The 20,262-nt window shown below is 46.5% G+C and overlaps 1 protein-coding gene across 3 annotated transcripts in view; it reads right to left on the minus strand.

Annotated features, from left to right (window-relative positions):
• The window catches only part of RCL1 (RNA terminal phosphate cyclase like 1), a 68,652-nt gene that overhangs the window by 39,009 nt on the left and 9,381 nt on the right, over window positions 1-20,262 (minus strand). For all 3 annotated transcript variants that reach the window (XR_007518621.1, XM_049895533.1, XM_049895532.1), the window contains exons 2-4: window positions 11,414-11,485; window positions 7,967-8,142; window positions 293-367 (exon numbers count right to left, since the gene is read on the minus strand). Coding sequence is in view for 2 of the 3 variants with exons in the window: in XM_049895533.1 (XP_049751490.1) it covers window positions 293-367; window positions 7,967-8,142; window positions 11,414-11,485 (323 nt within the window). In the remaining variant the exon portion in view is untranslated. The remainder of the gene's footprint in view (window positions 1-292; window positions 368-7,966; window positions 8,143-11,413; window positions 11,486-20,262) is intronic.

Genomic DNA, 20,262 nt, shown 5'->3' on the forward strand with positions numbered 1-20,262 from the left:
GAGGTGGCACAGCCGGAACCCTGGCTCCACTGCTTATTAGCTCAGTGACCATGGGCAGTTCACTCATACAGGTAAGACGCTCATGCCAGCACCCACCACAAAACAGGTGCAATGTAACCTAGGTGCTGTTGTCATTACTAACGGGTTCCTTTCAGCTCAAGCATGCACTGCTGGTTCATAAGCCCTGCGGGTCTTCTGACGAATGGTGACTTCGAGTGTGACACATGCACACACAGACTGAATTCCAAGGATATGTTCTACACAGATACAGGCAACGTTCACGCATTCTTACCTTTAGCTCTAAAGATTCACCATCAATCCCAAACTGTTTCAGTAGAGGGAGGGCTGTCGCCTTGAGAACATCAACCTATAAAATTATTTCAGGGGAAAACGAAAGTTTAATTAGACCTTGTTGTTGTCCTCAGGGGCTGGGCAAGTCAGCTCCTGACTCATGGCCACCCCACGCACAATGGAACGAAACACTGCCCAGTCCTGTGCCAGCCCCATGATCAGTTGGGGATCAGATCACTGTGACCCACAGGGTTTTCACTGGCTGAATTTCGGCACTGGCCACCAGGCCTTTCTTCCTAGTCTGTCTTGGTCTGGAAGTTCCACTGAAATCTTTTCGGCATCATAGCAACAGGCAAGCCTCCTCTGACAGATGGGTGATGGCTGCACATGAGGGGCACTGGCCAGGAACAGACCCCAGGCCACCCACATGGAAGGCAAGAATTCTACCACTGACCCAACAAGGCCTCACTAACTAGACCTTAAAACCAAGAGACCAACCCGTTGCTGTCAAGATGATTCCGACTCATAATAACCCTACAGGACAGAGTAGGACTGCCCCACGGGGTTTCCAAAGAGTGGCTGTGAATTCAAACTGCCAACCTTTTTGTTTAGCAGCAGAGCTCTTAACCACTGCACCACCAGGGCTCCCAACTAAACCTTGGGCAGATGGAAAAAAGAAAGAGCCCCTGATATGGGTTGAGGCTTAACAACCAAGTCAAAGATGCTGTCTGGTCAAGGGAAAGGCCGCTGTCTTCTAGAGGGGCCACAGCCTGGCTCTGCCCAAGGAAGACTGTGATTTTACGAGACACTTGTCTTCTCATTTCTGACATGGACACCTCACCCACCTCACAGGGCTATCCTGAGCTGCACACGCCTCACAAAGAAAGCACTGAGAGACTGCAGCTGATCTGATCTGAACCAAGTGGAGCCTCTGCTCACTCTTTCGCAGGTACAAAAACTGTGGACGAAAGTATCAGCCTTGTTTTTTAATCTTTTCCCAACATGGCTGCTCAGTGTTTAAAGCTGGTGACACTCCAACCCCAAGCAAACCAATCGGCAGCATACTTAAAGACTCTTGATGGTGCCCACCTCACAGTCAGGTAAGAAGTACGTGGGGTTCGACACAGCATGGAAGCAGTTGGGGAGGAGAGCCACAAACAACTGAGGCAGCACAGTACCCAAACTGCCGCGACACCAGTCACAGCTAAGGGTAGACTTCCCTGAGTGTGGCCTCTTCTCTCCTCCACTGTCAGAGCTCCTGGGAGGCTGGGTGCCCTTCTTATTCCTGTGTGGGTCCTCACAGAGAACAGGGACGACACTCAAAACACGTTTATCTGACAAGTCAGTAAATGTCGCTTCACCTGTGTCTTAGTTATCTAGTGCTGCTATAAGGGATACCACGGGTGGATGGCTTTTATTTTCTCACAGTTCAGGGGACTAAACCAAAAGCCAAACCTGTTGCCTTCAGGGTGATTCCAACTCACAGCAGCCCTACAGGACAGAGCAGAGCTGCCCCATATGGTCTCCGAGGAGCACCTGGTGGAGTCAAACTGTTGGAATAGCCCCTCTGTCACGCTCCCTGCGATGACACCACAACTTTTATGACATATTTTGGAGGGACAGAATTTAACCCATAATAACCTGCATAATAAGGGAGAGAAACCCACCCCTGACTTGTCCCAGTGGAACCAGAGTCAGCCCCTCTCAGCCTACAGTGATGGCCAGCAGCATGAGCACAGGGTACAGGGGAAGGCCCTGGTCCTGGTCCCGACTCTGCCTCTAACGGCTGTGTGGTCTCAGACAAGAAAATGAAAACTGTCTTAACTGCTTTGTCCCTAAGGGGCACAGCCTGGCTGTCTCCAAGCTGCCACCACCTCTGACATGCTAAGGTTCAACAGCACAATACTCCAACACGGCCTTCTGCCACAGATGAAGCCCCAACTAAAACCAGAAAGAAACCAAACCTGCTGCCATCGAGTCAATTCTGACTCTTAGTGGCCTCACAGGACAGGGTAAAACTGCCACATAGGGTTTCCAAGGCTGTAATCTTTATGGAAACAGACTGCCAAATCTTTCTCCCACAGAGCAGCTGGTGGATTCAAACCCCAACCTTTCGGTTAGCAGCCAAACACTTAACCACTGCGCCACCAGGACTCCTAGGCCCCAACTAAGTATCCTTAGATCAGAAATTAAGCAGAGGGAGAAGAGAACCATGAGGCCTAGTAATATGTTCAGAACAGGTCCAGGCAGAGTGAGGGCAGTTAATAGGAAAACCTATTATACCTATTAGAGAATAGTTAATTTCAATTAAATATTAAAGTGAAATACGCCTAGAAACTTAAGCTATGCATTTGTGACTGCCAAAACAGAGAAGACTTCAGTCTAGACTGGAACTGAGGGCAGACGGGAAGAGGCCAACCGGACTCCGAGAAAAGGTGAGATGAAGGATGCAGGCAGCTCTGCTGGCAGGGCTCCCTGGAACTCAGCAGCCCCTAAGCCCCCAGGGGAGAAAACAAAGATGGGGTGATAGAGGATCTCCTCTCTTGTCCTGCCTATACCCAATCACAAAGGACAAAGTCAAACTTCACTTGGAGGGTCAGGCAGAAGCCCAGGTGTAACTCCAGGTGTGGTCCGGTCTCCTCAGTCAGTCCCCATCTCACACTCCTCTGAGGCTTCCGACAATCATTTCCAACTGTCAACTGGACTGACCCTGCAGGTATCCTGACAACGTTCCGGGGAACAGTACCAACACCAAACGCGTTGCCTGTCGTGCTTCCACATTGATCCTCTGCCTTGGGTCAAACTCCAATCACCACCAGTCAAGTCAACCAGAAATATGGCATCCTCTCCTGGCCCATAGCCAGTCACTGCCAAGTTATAAGCCATCTCTCCCCCACACTGTCCTTCCCATCTCTCTCTTCCTTCTGGCTTCCATCTCCTTAATGTCCAGACTAGTTAGTCATCTCTGATTCATTCCTCACTCACTTCCAGAATTAACTTCCTAAAACCCCGACAGACTCATGTGGCTTCCCTTCATCTAAGTCCTCCCTGACCCTCAGCACGTTTTCTGTACCTCTATCATAACTACAAGGGGCCTGGTGATGCAGTGGTTAAAGCGCTCGGCTGCCAACTGAAAGGTCGGCGGTTCGAACACACCAGCCTGCTCTGCAGGAGAAAGATGTGGCAGTCTGCTTCCGTAAATATGACAGCCTTGGAAACCCTGTGGGGCAGTTCTGCTCTGTCCTACAGGGTCACTAGGAATTAGTATCAACTCCACAGCACGGAACAACATCATCACCAATGGTCATCCAGTCTACTCCGAATCGCTCCATGTGTGTCAGAGGAGAACTGGGCTCACAGGGTTGTCAACGACTGATTTTTCAGAAGTGCATCACCAGGCCTTTTTTCCAAAGCGCCTCTGGGTGAACTTGAATCTCCAACCTTTTGGTTAACAGCCGAGGACATTAACTGCTCGCACCACCCAGGGACTCCACCTCTGTCATTGCTGTTGGGTGCCACTGAGTCGATTCCAACTCATAGTGACGCCATGTGACAGAGTAGGACTGCCCCATAGGGTTTTTGTGGCTGTCATCTTTATGAAAGCAGATAACCAGGTCTTTCTCCCACAGAGCTGCTGGATGGGTTCAAACCGCCCATCTTTGGTTTAGTGGCTGGGCACGTTAACAGTTTGCACTACCCGGGGACTCGACCTCTATCACAGTCCAGGATCATGCAGCCTTGCAGTCTCCATAGCTGTCTCCACAGCTGTCTCCACAGCTCTCCAGCCCATGAGTCTGAAAGGTCCTTGAGGGCAGAGTCACTCATCTTATTCGTCCCTGTAGGCAGAGAGTAGATACGTGCCTGAACCGATGGGACATCCATGTAGAAAAGGAGAAGTGCTCTGAACGAACAAGGCACAGGCTGGAGATGTTACACTCTTTATCCAGGTTTAGTTATATTATTTTATCCTGGGCCGGAGCCAGGCAGCAACGAAGGTAATGTTAATCATGCAATTTCAGTCACTTTCTGCAGCATAGGAGAACAGATCCTTTCGATATTCTGCAGCCAAGAGTTATACAGCCTATATGAAGAAGAACGTAGCATCAGGATCTGAGGGGGCTCATTAACAACCTGTGATATGCAGATGACACAACCTTGCTTGCTGAAAGTGCAGAGGACTTGAAGCACTTACTGATGAAGATCAAAGACCACAGCCTTCAGTATGGATTGCACCTCAACATAAAGAAAACAAAAATCTTCACAACCGGGCCAATAAGAAACATGACGAATGGAAAAAAGACTGAGGCTGTCAAGGATTTCATTTTACTTGGATCCACCATCAATGCCCATGGAAGCAGCAGTCAAGAACCAAACTATATAATTGCATTGGGCAAATCTAATGCAAAAGACTCTTGAAAGCGTTAAAAAGCAAAGATGTCACTTTGAGGACTAAGGTGTACCTGATCCAAGCGCCCTTTGAACTATGGTGTTGGTGAAGAATGCTGACTATACCATCGACTGCCAGAAGAACAAACACATCTGTCTTGGAACAAGTACAGCCAAAATGCTCCTTAGAAGCAAGGATGGTGAGACTTCATCTCATGTACTCTGGACATGTTGTCAGGAGAGACTAGGGCCTGAAGAAGGACATTAGAGGGTCAGCAAAAAAGAGGAAGACCCTCAATGAGATGGATTGACACGATGGCTGCAATAAAGAGCTCGGACATAGCAACAATTTTGAGAATGGCTCAGAACCAGGCAGTGTTTCGTTCTGTTGTGTGTGGGATTGCAATGAGCCGGAACCTACTCAGTGGCACCTAACAACAACATACCAGTATCATCTAAGGGGAATTCACCAGCTGATCTTTGTCTCTGTTAATATACAAAACTTTTTTCAACACTGCCATTGCGAAGATCATCAGCGACTAAGAATACCAAACTGGGGCACTGCTGAAGTCCCCTCACACTCAGGCCTTTTTTCATTATTTAAGGCACCCCTCCCCAACCCCTCTCCAACCTAAAAGCTAGCTGCCTCCCTTCCAGCTATTAGCGCCAACAGTCATTTCCTAGAATCTTCCAGAAATGCAGGGGAGAAAAAGCAATCATCTGAAATCAGTTAAGAATTCTGAACAGCTTACGCAACATCCCTTCACAGCTCAACTTTTCAGATCCTGCGCTATACTCAGCATCCCCAGAGAAGAGTTTATGCAGCTGGATTTCCAAGAGTTGAGAAGTAAGCCTTTTAATGGCTTGGAACATATTAACCATGTTTCCACCCTGGGAGGTGTCTTGGTGAATGCCAGCTGTCTCCGTTTGGGGCTCATGGCATCAACTAAGTGATCCTCCCTGGTAAGAAAGCAACACACAGCCGGCCTCAGAAGCCGCCTGCTCCCTGGCCTTGACCCATGTCTGCAGAGGCAGAGACAAGTGGGCTCCTCCTCACATCACAGCCAACAGCTTGAGGACACCTTCCACGGACAGCACAGTAACCAAAGGGGGGGACCCTTTCCTGCCACAAGACATCAAAGACACCTGGGCAGGACTTCTCTAGGCACACACACATCTGACAAAACCCACTCAGACTTGCACTAAGACAGCCATAACAGGCATGTTATGGATTGAATTATGTCCCCAAGAATACGTGCTGGAACCCCAACCCTGTGGGTGTAATCCCATTTGGGAACAGGGGTTTCTTTGTTATGTTAATGAGGTCTTATCAGTATAGGGTATGTCTTAAACCTACTCATTTTTGAGATATAAAAAGAGAAGCACAATAAGCACAAATGGAGGGGAAGAAACATGCCACGCAGAGATCGCCAAGGACTCAAGGAACACTGGGTCTACAGAAACTCGAAGAGATCTTTCCCAGTGCTTTCTCCTAGAGCCGGTGCCCTGAATTCACACTTCCAGCCTTCGTTTTACTTGCAGTCGAGAAATCAAACGACTCCTTGCATTGGGCAAATCTGCTACAAAAGACCTCTTTAAAGTGTTAAAAGCAAAGATGTCACTTTGAGGGCTAAGATGCACCTGACCCAAGCCATGGTGTCTTCAATCGCCTCTTACACATGTGAAAGCTGGGCAGTGAATAAGGAGACCAAAGAATTGATGCCTTTGATATGGTGTTGGCAAAGAATATTGAATACACCATGGACTGCCAGAAGAATGAACAAATCTGTCTTGGAAGAAGTGCCAACAAAATTCTCTTTAGAAGCAAGGATGGCGAGACATCACCTTACGTACTTTGGACATGTTATCAAGAGGGGCCAGTCGCTGAAGGAGGACATTGTGCCTGGTAAAGTACAGGGGGCCTGCGAAAGAGAGGAAGACCCTCAATGAAATGGATTGACACACTGGTTGCTACAACGGGCTCAAGCACTAACAGTGATTGTGAGGATGGTGCAGGACCCAGCAGTGTTTAGTTTTGTTGTACACAGGGTCGCTATGAGGAGGAATCAAATCTAACAACAACAGCCTCCTCAGCTGGGAGAAAAGTAATTTCTGGTCTTTGAAGCCACCATGTGCGGCATTTCTATTATGGCAGCACTAGGCAGCTCTGACAGGGTACAATGAAAAGCTGAGCTGGATCGCCAACGATATTCCCCATACACGCAGGAGAATTACCATGCTAATAAGCAGCTTGCTGGGTCCACACATGTTCAAAGTTCACATGTTCCTTCCCTGTTCTTACTCTGACTCTGCAAACTCTTCTCGGAAGAAGCATAATTGAGCTCGTAGCTGAAGCCTGGGTAATTCAAGATTATGCCGTGGTAATGTCAAGGGCTAAAATCTGCTGCCTAAAACCCTGTTCTGCTGCCCCCAGCCTCCTCTGCACGTGGCCTCATGAAAGCCACGCCTCACTCACACACGTCAGCCACTTTTCGTGTCAAGCACAACAGGGCTGCAGGCATCTGGTCTGAAGGGTTTTAGACATAACAATGACAGACACTTTGCTGAATGCTAACAGACCAAACATTGCTGAATCGCATGATAACTAATTTTGGTTCCAAGGGGCAACAGTGGTTCTGTGGTAGGATTCTCACCTTCCACGTGGGAGACCCAGGTTCTGTTCCCGGTATATGCGCCTCATGTACAGTCATCACCCATCTGTCGGCGGAGGCCTGCATGTTGCTACAACGCTGAAGAAGTTTCAGGAGAGCTTCCAGAATGAGACAGACTGTGCTTAAAGCAGATTAGGGTGGGATGTAACACCCTTGCTCAGGTCACACCCCTGATTCAATGTAAAGGGATAAAAGGAAAGAGAGGTAAGCAGAGAGTTGGGGACCTCATACCACCAAGAAAGCAGTGCCAGGAACAGAGCACATCCTTTGAACCTGGGGTAGAGAGACCCCTAGTCCAGGTGAAGGTTGATGGCAAGGACCTTCCCCGAGAGCCGACAGAGAGGAGGCCTTCCCTTGGAGCTAATCCCCTGAATTTGGACTTCTAGCCTACTAGACTGTGAGAAAATAAATTTCTCTTTATTAAAAGCCATCCACTTGTGGTGTTTCTGTCATAGCAGCACTAGATGACCAAGACAACTTCTAAATCACAAGGTAAACATACAAAAGGCATATACTCAGGACTAAAACTGGGCTTCATAAAGAACTTTTTTCTCAGAAGTTGGGCAATGACAAGAAGCAAAACAAATGTCACACCAGAGCTCGGCCTCAGTACTCACCGAAGGGTCAACCTGGTCATTGGTCACACCTCGCAGGACTATTCTCAGCGGGTGCTTCATAAATGGAGCCAGGCAGAGAAGAGCCTCCAGGTAGTAGCCGATGCTGCGGAGGACGTTGCAGTCATGCTCCACGGTCCCGCCATACAGGAGGCCGGGCTGGTAGTACAAGGTCGTGCCTGGAGCCGGAGGAGAGGGCCGCATTCAGCAAGAGAAGCCGTGTGTCACAAAGGCAACAGAGGCCGGGATCCCAAGGGGTGAGTCTGACAAGGTCATCCAAAGGAGCTCAAAATACCATTCCTGGGAGCCCACAAGCCACTCCAAAGGCTGACTCACTGCTGTGAAGCCTCCATAACAAAATAAACTGTGAGTGTAACTTAATAGACGGTAATACATTAAATCCCACCCCACGCCATCTGAACTACCAATGGCACGACAGAACACAGAGGAGGGATCCTGAGAGGCACCTGGTCCCCCAAAGCCACACTCTCAGGCTGTGCTGAGTGGCGGAGCTTACAAATGCTATCCTTAAATCTGAGCCCCGGTGGGGCAGTAGTTAAGAGCGCAGGCTGGTAACCAAAAGATCGGCAGTTCAAATCCACCAGCTGCTCCTTGGAAACCCTCTGAGGCATTTCTACACTGTCCTATATGGTGCTGTGAGCCACGGTCCCACAAAGGCATGAAGGAGACTAGTGGGAGTAAGGCTGGGAGACCAGGTGGGTTTAGGTAGCAGAGGGACCTCAATGTCAGGCAAATGACATCACCGTGTCAGCACAAAGGGGACCCTGAAGGTTTTGGAACAGACGGCCACTCTGCTTCCTACTTCTAAGCCACCTAGAGTCCACCTGGCCTCACATATCAAACAAACGGTCAGACTCAGGTGGCAGAAAGAGAAGCACTTGAACTATTTGCGGAGTCTGTTCCGTTATATTTTGGATCTTTGTGCTGGAAGCCAGAAAAAGTCTGCTTGAAATACGAAACTCAGGAATGAGCCAACACCCAAGACAACTTGGCTCACTCTGCCTAGGGCTTGTCCAAAGCCGAGTCAGCACCAGCATCCCTCTGGGGAGAGAATGGTGTCACTACAGGGGAGCAGGTGCTACAGGGGCTCCAGGTATAGAAAGCCCCAGTCGCCTGGGCGGAGACACAGTCAGTCTCCCCCGGGAAGTACCTGTGTGGCTCTGGGTGAGTCCCTAACACACTCCACACCTCCACTCCCACCATTAAAATGTTGGGGCCAGGGTAGTTGACATCTTAGATCCCTCTCGGCTCTCAAATGCTGCTCTTTCCTTCCCTCCTGCAGCAGAATTTAATTAAGATGCCATGGGTCCATCACATCTCTTCCCCACTAATGCTGGCATTTTGGGGATCCTGCATAATAGAAATGAAAAGTGTGGTTCTGAAGTAAGGGGATAGGCCTAGTAGTCGGGAAGCCTTTAGGCCAGCTCTCTAAGCCTTCAGAGCCTCATTTTTCTCATCTGCAAAAGGGGGATGATGCGTTCAATTGTGTTGGACTCTTAGAAGGATTAAATGCATCTTTCAGTAATTGGCACAGATTCAATTCAAGTAATAGGAGCTATTTAAGTTTAACGTTAGCAAATAGAAATATCTAAAATTATTTTATAGCTTTAGTGGCAACTCTCTAGCATCTTTATTCATTTTTTGCATACTCATATCATCTAGTAAGTTTCAGAAAAGTATGGTATTTTCTGACTGTATTTACACATTGAAGAAAACACAAAGTAAAATACCCTGATCTGGGTGAACAAGGTACCACTGCTGCTCAAGATCTCCTGCAGTGTCCTCCGGCGCAATCTACCAAACCCCCAATCTGACGTAAAAGGAATGCGTGTGTACAGTCCCTCAAGAGGGTGGCAGCTCTTGGGCGTTTCAGAAAGTAAATTTAGGTTTTACTACCCTAAAAACTAAAATCCAAATGATCACAATCAAAACCAGAATCTGATCAAGAAAATCAACCCTTCTCAAAGAGTCATTCCTTGTAAATGGCATCAAGATCATGAAACCAATCCTTTAGGTCAAAAAGTCAAAAAACAACTATATAACCATTTAGGTGTGAAATCAGTTACACCATGCCAATCTGTCTGTCTAGGTCTACGAACCAGCAAACAAGAAACGAACCAGATCATCAGAATAAGGCGGGGGGTGGGGGGCAGGGTGAGAGTGGGGTCATATACATGCCTTACTCCCTAAACTCAGCTGCAGATTTGACTAGAAAATAACTTTATCTCCTCAGAATCACCAATAAAAAATGGCTGAAAAAATCTCCAGCAATGTCAAAGTAAACAAACCAAGGAGGGCCAGCCAGTGGAATCACCATCTTGCAAAGGACACCTGAACTTCTCATGCCTTCAACCTGTTCTCTGCAAGGTATGGCTGAAAGCAGCTACAGAACAACGAGTCTCAGGTGGGACAGGGCCACTTAAGAACCCAAGCTTGTCTTCTTTCTCAAGAAAGAGTTCAGAGTTTCCTGAATATGTGTGCAAAGGTACACAGTTTATGGAGTTGGCCAAAGGGTGTTTGTCATGGTCTCCTACACAATACAGATACAAGAGTTTTTAATGGAAAAAAAAAAAGTAGAAATAATTTAAATGTCTAGAATTAGAGGAGCAGTTAAATAAGTTATTGTGCATCTACACAGTGGAATATCATTGAGGTGGGCCTGCATGTGCCGGGTGGTTAAGTGCTATGGCTGCTAGCCGAAAGGCTGGCAGTTCAAATCCACCAGGCACTCCTTGGAAACCCTATGGGGCAGTTCTGCTCTGTCCTATAAGGTCGCTATAAGTCAGAACTGACTGGACAGCAATGGGTTTTTTTTTCTGCACGTGCTGACAGGGAAATTTCTGAGACAGTTTTGCTGTGAAAAAAAGGCTGAAGAACAAAATGACGCGTGTGCTCCGGTTGACGCACACGCACACGCCCACACAGGCAAACGTATATAATAGGGACAAGCACTCCCCCGAGGCTGTGAGAGTGGCCACCGCTGGAGAAAAGAATTAAAGAAGAAAGGGTTGAAGGGAGTTTCACTTTTTTTTTTTTTTTGCATGTACTTGTGTAAAGTTGTTTTAAAAGACAAAATAAAAACTCAGCAGACACAACTATCTCACAGTTTGTTGTAGGAATTTAATGAGATAACATGAGTGGATGGGTTCTGAAAGTCACGCATAAACATTAGGTACATTTTTATGTTAAAAAAAAGGGAAGTGTTTGCTTGTTAGTCTGGAAATGCCCACAGTCTTCTAACTTCCTTAAATGGAGTGTATTTCTCTTAATTCAGGGGATTTCTCATACACCCCTGGACAGTCTATCACCAACAGGAAGCTGAGTCTTTCCATCTGAACACAGGATTTACATCATCAAAAGAAGTGAGAAACGGGAATGCTGACAAACTACAGGTAGGTGCTTTCAGGAGTGTGGGGAGAAGGGGCTTACCTGTCTGGTTTATTTCAATTCGAGAACCATTAGTTATCTTGTCCATCAGCCTTATGAAGCTGGCTTCAAAATCTGCGGGCGAAGAGCAAACAGGTCAGCCTCACACCAGATCACGGTTCCCCAGAGCCCTTCAGTTCCGAGTCGGAGAGGCCAGGGCACCTTCCTGCGTCAGGCCCAGCTCCTCCTCACGGCCTCACAGATCACAGGGTAAGGAGCGTGAGGCAGGGGGAAAGCACTGACCAGCACACACAGCTTTAGTAGCACTACTACAAGCAATTCAGCATCCACATTCCATGGAAAAGTTGTCATCGAGTTGACTCTGAACTGTGCCCCGTAGGGGTTTCAATGGCTGATTTTTTGGAAGCAGGCTGCCAGACTTTTCTCCCAAGGTACCTCTGGGTGGACTCGAGCCTCCAACCTTTCAGTTAGCAGCCGAGTTAACCGTTTGCACCCCCCAGGGACTCCACCAGCAATTTAATGGGGTATTAACTTCAGCAGCATAAAACCCATTAAGATCTGTTCTTCTGACCTCTGAAAAACACACTGCCTCTAGTCAGTTCCAACTCCCAGCGACCCTATAGGACAGAGTAGAACTGTCCCCACAGGGTTTCTGAGGCTGAAATCTTTATGGGAGCAGGTTTCCAGGTCTTTTCTTCCACGGAGCAGCTGGTGGGTTCCATCAGCTGACCTTTCGGTTAGCAGCCTTCACACTTAACCACTGCACCACCAAGACTCCACTGACCTCTAGGGGGCATGCCAAATAAGAGAGGAGTGGCAGAAAATAGGGAAGAGCTTTAAAGTCAAAATCTTCCTCACATCTGAATTCCTGGGAGGAAGAAGGCTAACTAAGTCAAGGGCCACTCTTCCGTTTCAGAGACAGTGACAGATCACCACCCCCGCCCAACAATGTGCCTCCCCTCCCCTCCTCGGCCACCACAGCGACCCCCAGCTCTCTAAGCAGCTCAGCTTTTGATTCCATCACAAAGGCACCTGAAGATACAGAACTGCTGCCACTTCCCTCAAAGGCAGGAAAAAGGGCTGGAAGAAACAATGTCAAAAGTTAACACATGGGCTTCTCTTGGTGACAGGATTTTATCAGAACTCAATTTTCTTATTTATATTTTTATGCTCAAATTTATATTAATTCCTTTTATGACCAGAAAATAAACCTTTCTGGAACATAAAAGCTGGTCATTCTTTAAAGAAAGAGAGAGAGAAAATAGGCTTTTAAGTGTGCAACACAGGGGCAGACACAGACACAGGGGAGTATGCCCTCTAGTCTCTCCCTAAGCTGATCTCACAGGCAAGCGCGCGCGCACGCACACACACACGTACCGCCTGAGCTTCAATCTCCTGCCCGTGAACGAGGACAGGAGGGTCAGCCCTTCTGCAGGCACTGAGCTATGACAGCTGACACTCTGAGGCAGTCCAACTCCTGCAATCAGCCTGCAGAGCTAAGGGGCACTGACCCCAGCAGTCACCTGAACTGATCCCCAAGGCGGGCGGGTCAACTGAGCAATTCCCATCCACCTGCGACTCAACACTCCTGTCCTGGTGAGTTCTGCAATCTGTACAAAGGAGCACTGGGCTGGAAGCCCTCAGACAACTGACCATGGCGGATCGCTGCTACTGGCTACTGAGCGCTGACTGTATGCCAGCGGGTCTATCAGTTAATCTTACAGCCCCGAGGCAGGCTGGGAGGACTATCCCATTTTACAGTCATCTGAGACCCAGGAATGTTGACTTACTTGCCCTGGTCAAATGCCTGCCAAGTGCGAGGGCCAGGATTTGAGCTGAAGTCTGTCCTGCTCCAAGGCCCATGCCTTCTGCCACGCCACGCCACGCCACACCACGCCACGCCACACCATGAGTATGCCTCTGCTCAGTTTACTCCCCTGAGCCAGTTTCTCCCTCTGGAAAACCACTGTCCCTTCTCAACTGCAGACACTGACCTGCCTGAAGTCAATTTCATGGGCCCCCAACCAACAGTTACCTTTAATATAATTCGAGCAGAATAAAATATACTGAAGTCACTGCATGTAGTAAAGGCTGGAAGTGGGTGTACACGAGTCATGAGACTTCTGTTCCAGTCTTACATATACTAAAAAAAAATATGTAAGACTGTAGGTCGTGGTTAAAAAAACGCATGCTTACTGTAAGGAGTCATCACAAAGTGTGAAAGAAACTGAGCTACGGAGTTAAACTAGGAATGATTTCCGTGGTCTTGTCTATACAGAATAGTCCATGTTTTCAAAAATGAGACTCAGCGATAGTTCAGCTTAACTAATAAAAAATGTCTGCTTTGAGCATTATGCTCTTTTAAGAACTACCTACATGGGATCAGGAGCTCTGGCGGCAAAGTGGTTAAGCATTTGGCTACCAACCAAAAGGTCATCAGTTTGAATCCGCCAGCCGCTCCTTGGATACCCCATGAGGCAGTTCTACTCTGTCCTGTAGGATTCACTATAAGTTAGAATTCACTTTAAGGCAATGGGTTTTTTTATTTTTTATTTTTTTTAATATGGGATCAAATTGATGCTGTTAAAACAGCAACTCGAAAGATCAGATAGGAACCTTAGAGGCTGTGAGTTTTTGCTAACGGGGGAGGAATAACTTAGGAAAGGAGAATGGGAATGGGTGCACAACCTGAAGACTGTCATCAATGTCACTGAGCTGTATGTGTACAAACTGCTGGATTGGTGAATGTTCTGCTGTGTGTCTTCTCCACAAGAACAAAGGAGATAAAAATTTTTTTTAAAAACCAGGCTCAATTTCTATCATAATGCTACTTTTGACAACAGTTTATAGCAAAAACAGGTGCTCTGCTCAAATACAGCAAACCTTTGATTTCTTCACACTTTCCAAGCACTTAAATGGGAGAGAAACACATCCTTAGGAATAAAGCCCAAGATTCAACGCCGTAACTTTTACCGTCTAGGAAAGAAGAAAGCATGACTTCAGAGAGAAATTTTTTGCAATCCACAGGGGTTCTTACACTTGAGCACAGACAGGAATGCCAGGTGAGGGGCACGCATGGCGACCTCCGTGCAGGACACCCCAGCCACAGCAAACAGGTGCTCTGGGAGCAGAACGTCAAAGCAGCAGACACACGGCCAGCTCCTGAGTCCTGGCTGCAGAGGGGTGCTCCAGCAGCTGGTACTAAAAGAGCTTGGGCTCATCTAAACCCATTGTGACCAGAAGCCCCTCTTATGGACTGAACTGTGTACTCCAATCAACAAAAACCAAGGTGAACACTAACCTCCGTGCCTGTGGGTAGGAACCCTGGTGGTGTAGTGGTTAAGAGCTACAGCAGTTCAAATCCACCAGGTGCTCCTTGAAAACTCTACGGGGCAGTTCCACCCTGTCCTATAGGGTCACTAAGAGTTCCACCCTGTCCTATAGGGTCACTAAGAGTTGAAATCACTCCACAGAACTGGTTTTTTGGTTTTATGCCTAAGGTTATAATCCCATTTGGGAATGGTTGTCTCTGTTATGTTAACGAGGGAGGATTAGTGTAGGGTATATCTTGAGTCAGGAAACCCTGGTGGCGTAGTGGTAGTGGTTAAGAGCTACGGCTGCTAATCAAGAGGTTGTCAGTTTGAATCCACCAGGCGCTCCTTGGAAACCCTATGGGGCAGTTCTACTCTGTCTGAGAGGGTCGCTATGAATCGGAATCGACTCGACGACAGTAGGTTTTTAGGTTTATCTTAAGGCAATCTCTTTTTAGGTATAAAAAGCAAGCAGAGAGCAGATAGAGATGAGTGAAGAGAGCTGCCAAGCCACATGAAGATCACCCAGGAGCAGAACCTCAGAGGCAAGGACCTTCCTCCAGAGCCGACAGACAGAAAAAGTCTTCTCCTGGTGCTGCCGGTCTGAATTTGGACTTCTATTCTAGCCTCCAACTGTGAGAAAATAAGTTTCCATTTGTTAAAGCCATCCACTTGTGGTATTTCTGTTACAGCAGCTCTAAAGAGCTGAGACAGTCCCAAACCTCAGGAAGACAAGATGACAGGGTTCCTTGTCCTGCCCTCCCACCCTCTCTGTGATTCTTCCTCTTCAAGAGTGCTCCTGAAGGTATGCAATTTCAGGTCTCTGAAACCGTTAGGGGAGAAGACCCAAAAATTAGCACGATTTTACTACATTGTTTAGGAATTCCTCAACTAGGTTTTTAAACTATAAAGAAAAGCAAATTGAATCAACGCTATGACAGCTAGGAGTGTGCTGACTCCGGGGTGTGGAACGGGGCTGGGAATGGGCAGGGGCACAGGCGGCTGGCATGTTCTATTTCTTGGCCTGGATGGGGGTCACACAGGTTTCCATTTAACAATCTGTTAAGCACTACTTTTACGTTTTATGTATTTTTTGTTATTACATCTTACATTTTAATGAATTTTTAAACGCCAGGACCTTTAATCTCAGGATGTCCTTAGACACCACCTCATGCCTGATGCCTCCCCTCCCTACGCCACCAATAAGTGAGCTCACCATTTTTTAAGGGCCCAGTAACTCCTCACCAAGAAATGCAAAAGGAATAGGATCACAAGATGTACACTTTGAAAACAAGGAGCAAATCTCAACAAACACAGTTTCCACTGAACAGTATTACAACATAACCTAAATATCCAGAAACACCAGGCTGGTTAAATAAATTATGGCCCGGCCATATATTAGGAAGGAGCCCTGCTGGCGCAGTGGTTATGCACTTTGCTGCCAACCAAAAGGTTGGCAGTTCGAACCCACCAGTGGCTCTGTGGGAGAAGGACCCGGCGATCTGCTTCCACAAAGATCACACAGCCTTGGAAACCCTATGGGACGGTTCTATTCTGTCCTACAGGGTCGCCATAGTCAAAATCCACTCGACAGCACGCAACAACCTATATCAGAGCAGGAGTCCCTGGGTGGCGCAAATGGTTAAGTGCTCAACTGCAAGCCGAGAGGCTGGTGGTTCAAACTCCCCCTGAGACACCTCGGTCGACAGGCCTGGCCACCTGCTTCCTAAAGGTCACAGCCTTGAAAACCCCAGGGAGCAGCTCTACTCTGCAAACACGGGGTCACCATGAGTCAGAATCGACTTGAGTGCAACCAACAACAATAAGATATACCAAAATAATTTTATAAAAAAACGGCAAGGGGGCGGTGTCTGACCTCCTTCCAACTTCACGATGGGGATGGAGAACTAAGATCAACAGTCCAAAGTTGGCTCCTGTGAGGTGGAGGCCATCCTTACCAACTCTGACACCAGCCTTCTCCGCCACAGCGCACTCCACGGGGTTCTAGAACTCACTGCAATGGCCACAGAGAGCTCACAGGCCATATTCACAATTACGGGGCTTCTAAGGGAAGTAACAGCTCGATTCAGACTCAAGAACACCCAGGACACAGTTCTTCCATCGGGACAGCCTCTCCCTGGCCTTCCGTCTCTGCCCAAAGGCACTCAGCTTTCTCTCTGTGGGCCCAGAAGCCCCCTGCACCATCTCCTGCTGCCAGATCCCTCCGCCCACCGCTCCTCGCCCTCCTCAGGGTTGCAGCTTGCTGTCTCCTGCTTCCAGGAGCTTCTCAGCACAGGGATCCTGGGTCCAGAGGACGTGCTCTCTGCTCCCGGCTGTCCTTCCTTGGTGGGGGTAGGACCCTCCTCTCTGCTCTGGAATTGGCTGTTTTTTAAGGCTAAAGTGACCAATTCCCCTGGTAGGCCACAACTGCCCTACCACACAACACAGCCACCTGGGTGAGAGTTACAACACAATGGCTAGAAAGGCCACACAAAAAGGTAATGAATCCCACTGCAAGGTTCTTTTTACATACTGATATAAATCATCTCCAAGGTACATGGTTCAGTTAAAAAAGTAAGATGCAGATACCATTTGTGTGTAAAATGAAAAAAAAAAAAAGAATATATATTTATATATATATTTATATATTTGTTTATGAAAAAAATAGCGAAGGCCAGCGTAGCAGGGGTAGGGGGCAGGGGACCATGGTTTCAGGGGACATCTAAGTCAATTGGTATAATAAAATCTATTATGAAAACATTCTGCATTCCACTTTGGAGAGCAGCGTCTGGGGTCTTAAATGCCAGCAAGCGGCCATCTAAGATGCATCAATTGGTCTCAACCCACCTGGACCAAAGGAGAATGAAGAACACCAAGGACACAAGGTGATTATGAGCCCCAGAGACAGAAAGGGCCACATAAACCACAGACTACATCAGCCTGACACCAGAAGAACTAGATAGTGCTCGGCTACAACCGATGACTGCCCTGACAGGGAACACAACAGAGAACCCCTGAGGGAGTAGGAGAGCAGTGGGATGCAGACCCCAGATTCTCATAAAAAGGCCAGACTTAACAGTCTGACTGAGACTAGAAGGACCCCAGTGGTCACTGCCCCCAGACCGTCTGTTAGCCCAAGACAGGAACCATTCCCAAAGCCAACTCTTCAGGCAGGGATCGGACTGGACCCTGGGATAGAAAAAGATGCTGGTGAAAAATAAGCTTCTCAGATAAAGTAGACACTTGAGACTCTGTGGGCATCTCCTATCTGGAGGGGAGATGAAAGGGCAAAGGGGGTCAGAAGTTGGCGAAATGGACACGAAAAGAGAGAGTGGAGGGAAGGAGCAGGCTGTCTCATTAGGGGGACAGCAATTAGGAGTACATAGCAAGGTGTATATAAATTTTTGTATAAGAGTGACTTGATTTGTAAACTTTCGCTTAAAGTACAATAAAAAAATTTTTTTTTTAAAAAAGCAAGTTACCAGCCTCAAAAGAAAAAAAAAAAAAGCCCTGAAAAGAAACAACCAGTAACACTAGTTGCTTCAGGGGTGGGGAGGAGACAGGATCAGACAGACACTTCCCGTTGTAAACCCTTGTTTCCTTTGAATTTCACGCCATGTGCATGTATTTTTTAAAATACATAAAATTTAAATTTAAAAGCACAATATACTGTAACACAATTTAAATAGCCAACAAAACTGCTTTTATTAAATAATTTAGGATGAATCTTTATCATTCTATGCAGCCATTAAAAATGCTTTTAAAAGAAGTATTACATGAGAAAATGCTCACAGTATATCAAAGAAAAAAATTAGAAAATAATATATAAATGTGATTTCAATTTCTTCAGAGTAGTAACTGGAAGACAAGACAGCAAACTGTTCACAAGTGAAATAAGGAGTCATTGTTTTCTTCATTAAATCCAAAGAGGCAGAAATCACAAACACATACCCAATTCTCAGAATAAACTAAACGATGTCCACCCACTTGGAAATAACGTATTATAAATACAATACGTACACTTATATATAATACACATAATGTGATAAGTAATATTATAATCTAAAGAAATACATAGCATGTTTCCTAAATTATGAACAGGTCACGAAAAAAACTGTCAAACATGGTAAAATATTTTAAACTAATATAAATTTATGAAAATATTTGAGAGAATACCAAGGAAAAAGACTGCTACCCTACATGTGATAATACTTAAGAAAAAAAAAAGCAAGAGTAAAATGAACCTAGATTTTTAGGAATTGAACAAATTACTAGCCAAAAGAAAAAGAAATAAAAACCCCAAAAAAGATAAACAAAATGGAAAAGATAAATAAATAAAATCAGCTAATTCATTGAGAAAATACAATCAATGGCCTCATCCTTTTGTAAAAGGAAAAAATGTGAATTAGTAAAATAAAAAATAAGCAAATAATACAACTACTAAAACACATAAGAGTGTCTGTGGTAAACTATTCTCTATTATTTACTGCACTGCTGGGATTTAGACAGGCCAAAAAATAAACAAACTAAATCCGTTGCCATCAAGTCAATTCCAACTCATAGCGACCCTATAGGACAGGGTAGAAAAGAGTAGAACTGTCCCATAGGGTTTCCAAGGAGTAGCTGGTGGATTTGAACTGCCAAGCTTTTGGTTCGCAGCTGAGCTCTTAACCACTGTGCCACCAGGCCTCCAAAGACAGACAACTATGTTAAAAAATAACAAACCAAGACAGATAAAACAAAGGCGGAAAAAGACTTATAACAAAGGGAATGAAGAAAATCATCAAATAACAAACAGAAAAGAACACTGATAAAGTTACTGGAAAAAATTTTTCCAACATTCAATGAAAAAATTCTTATATTACATGTTCCAAAGTACCAAAAATAATAAAAATACGTAAATGTAGCTTCAATGCAGAACTGTTAAGAACACGACTTAAAAAAAAAAAAATGAAATCAGAAACTAATCTCATGGAATGAGAAGAGATGAAAAATTCTACGTTCCACGTAGAAGTGTGGCGTCTGGGGTCTTAAATGCTAACAAGCAGCCATCTAAGATGCATCAATTGGTCTCAACCCACCTGGATCAAAGAAGAATGAAGAACACCGAGGTCACACGACAACTATGAGCCCAAGAAACAGAAAGGGCCACATGAACCAGAGACTTACATCATACTGAGACCAGAAGAACTAGATGGTGCCCAGCCACAAGCGATGACTGCCCTGACAGGGAGCACAACAGAGAACCCCTGAGGGAGCAGGAGAATAGTGGGATGCAGACCCCAAATTCTCATCAAAAGACCAGACTTAATGGTCTGACTGAGACTAGAAGAATCCCAGCTGTCATGGTCCCCAAACCTTCTGTTGGCCCAGGACAGGAACCATTCCCAAAGACAACTCATCAGACATGGAAGGGACTGGACAGTGGGTAGAAGAGAGATGCTGATGAAGAGTGAGCTACTTGTATCAAGTGGACACTTGAGACTGTGTTGGCATCTCTTGTCTGGAGGGGGGATGGGAGGATAGAGAGGGTTAGAAACTGGCAAAAGGGTCACAAAAGGAGAGACTGGAAGAAGGGAG

Source organism: Elephas maximus, chromosome 9 (genome assembly GCF_024166365.1).
Source record: "Elephas maximus indicus isolate mEleMax1 chromosome 9, mEleMax1 primary haplotype, whole genome shotgun sequence".
NCBI classification, from domain to species: Eukaryota; Metazoa; Chordata; class Mammalia; order Proboscidea; family Elephantidae; genus Elephas; species Elephas maximus.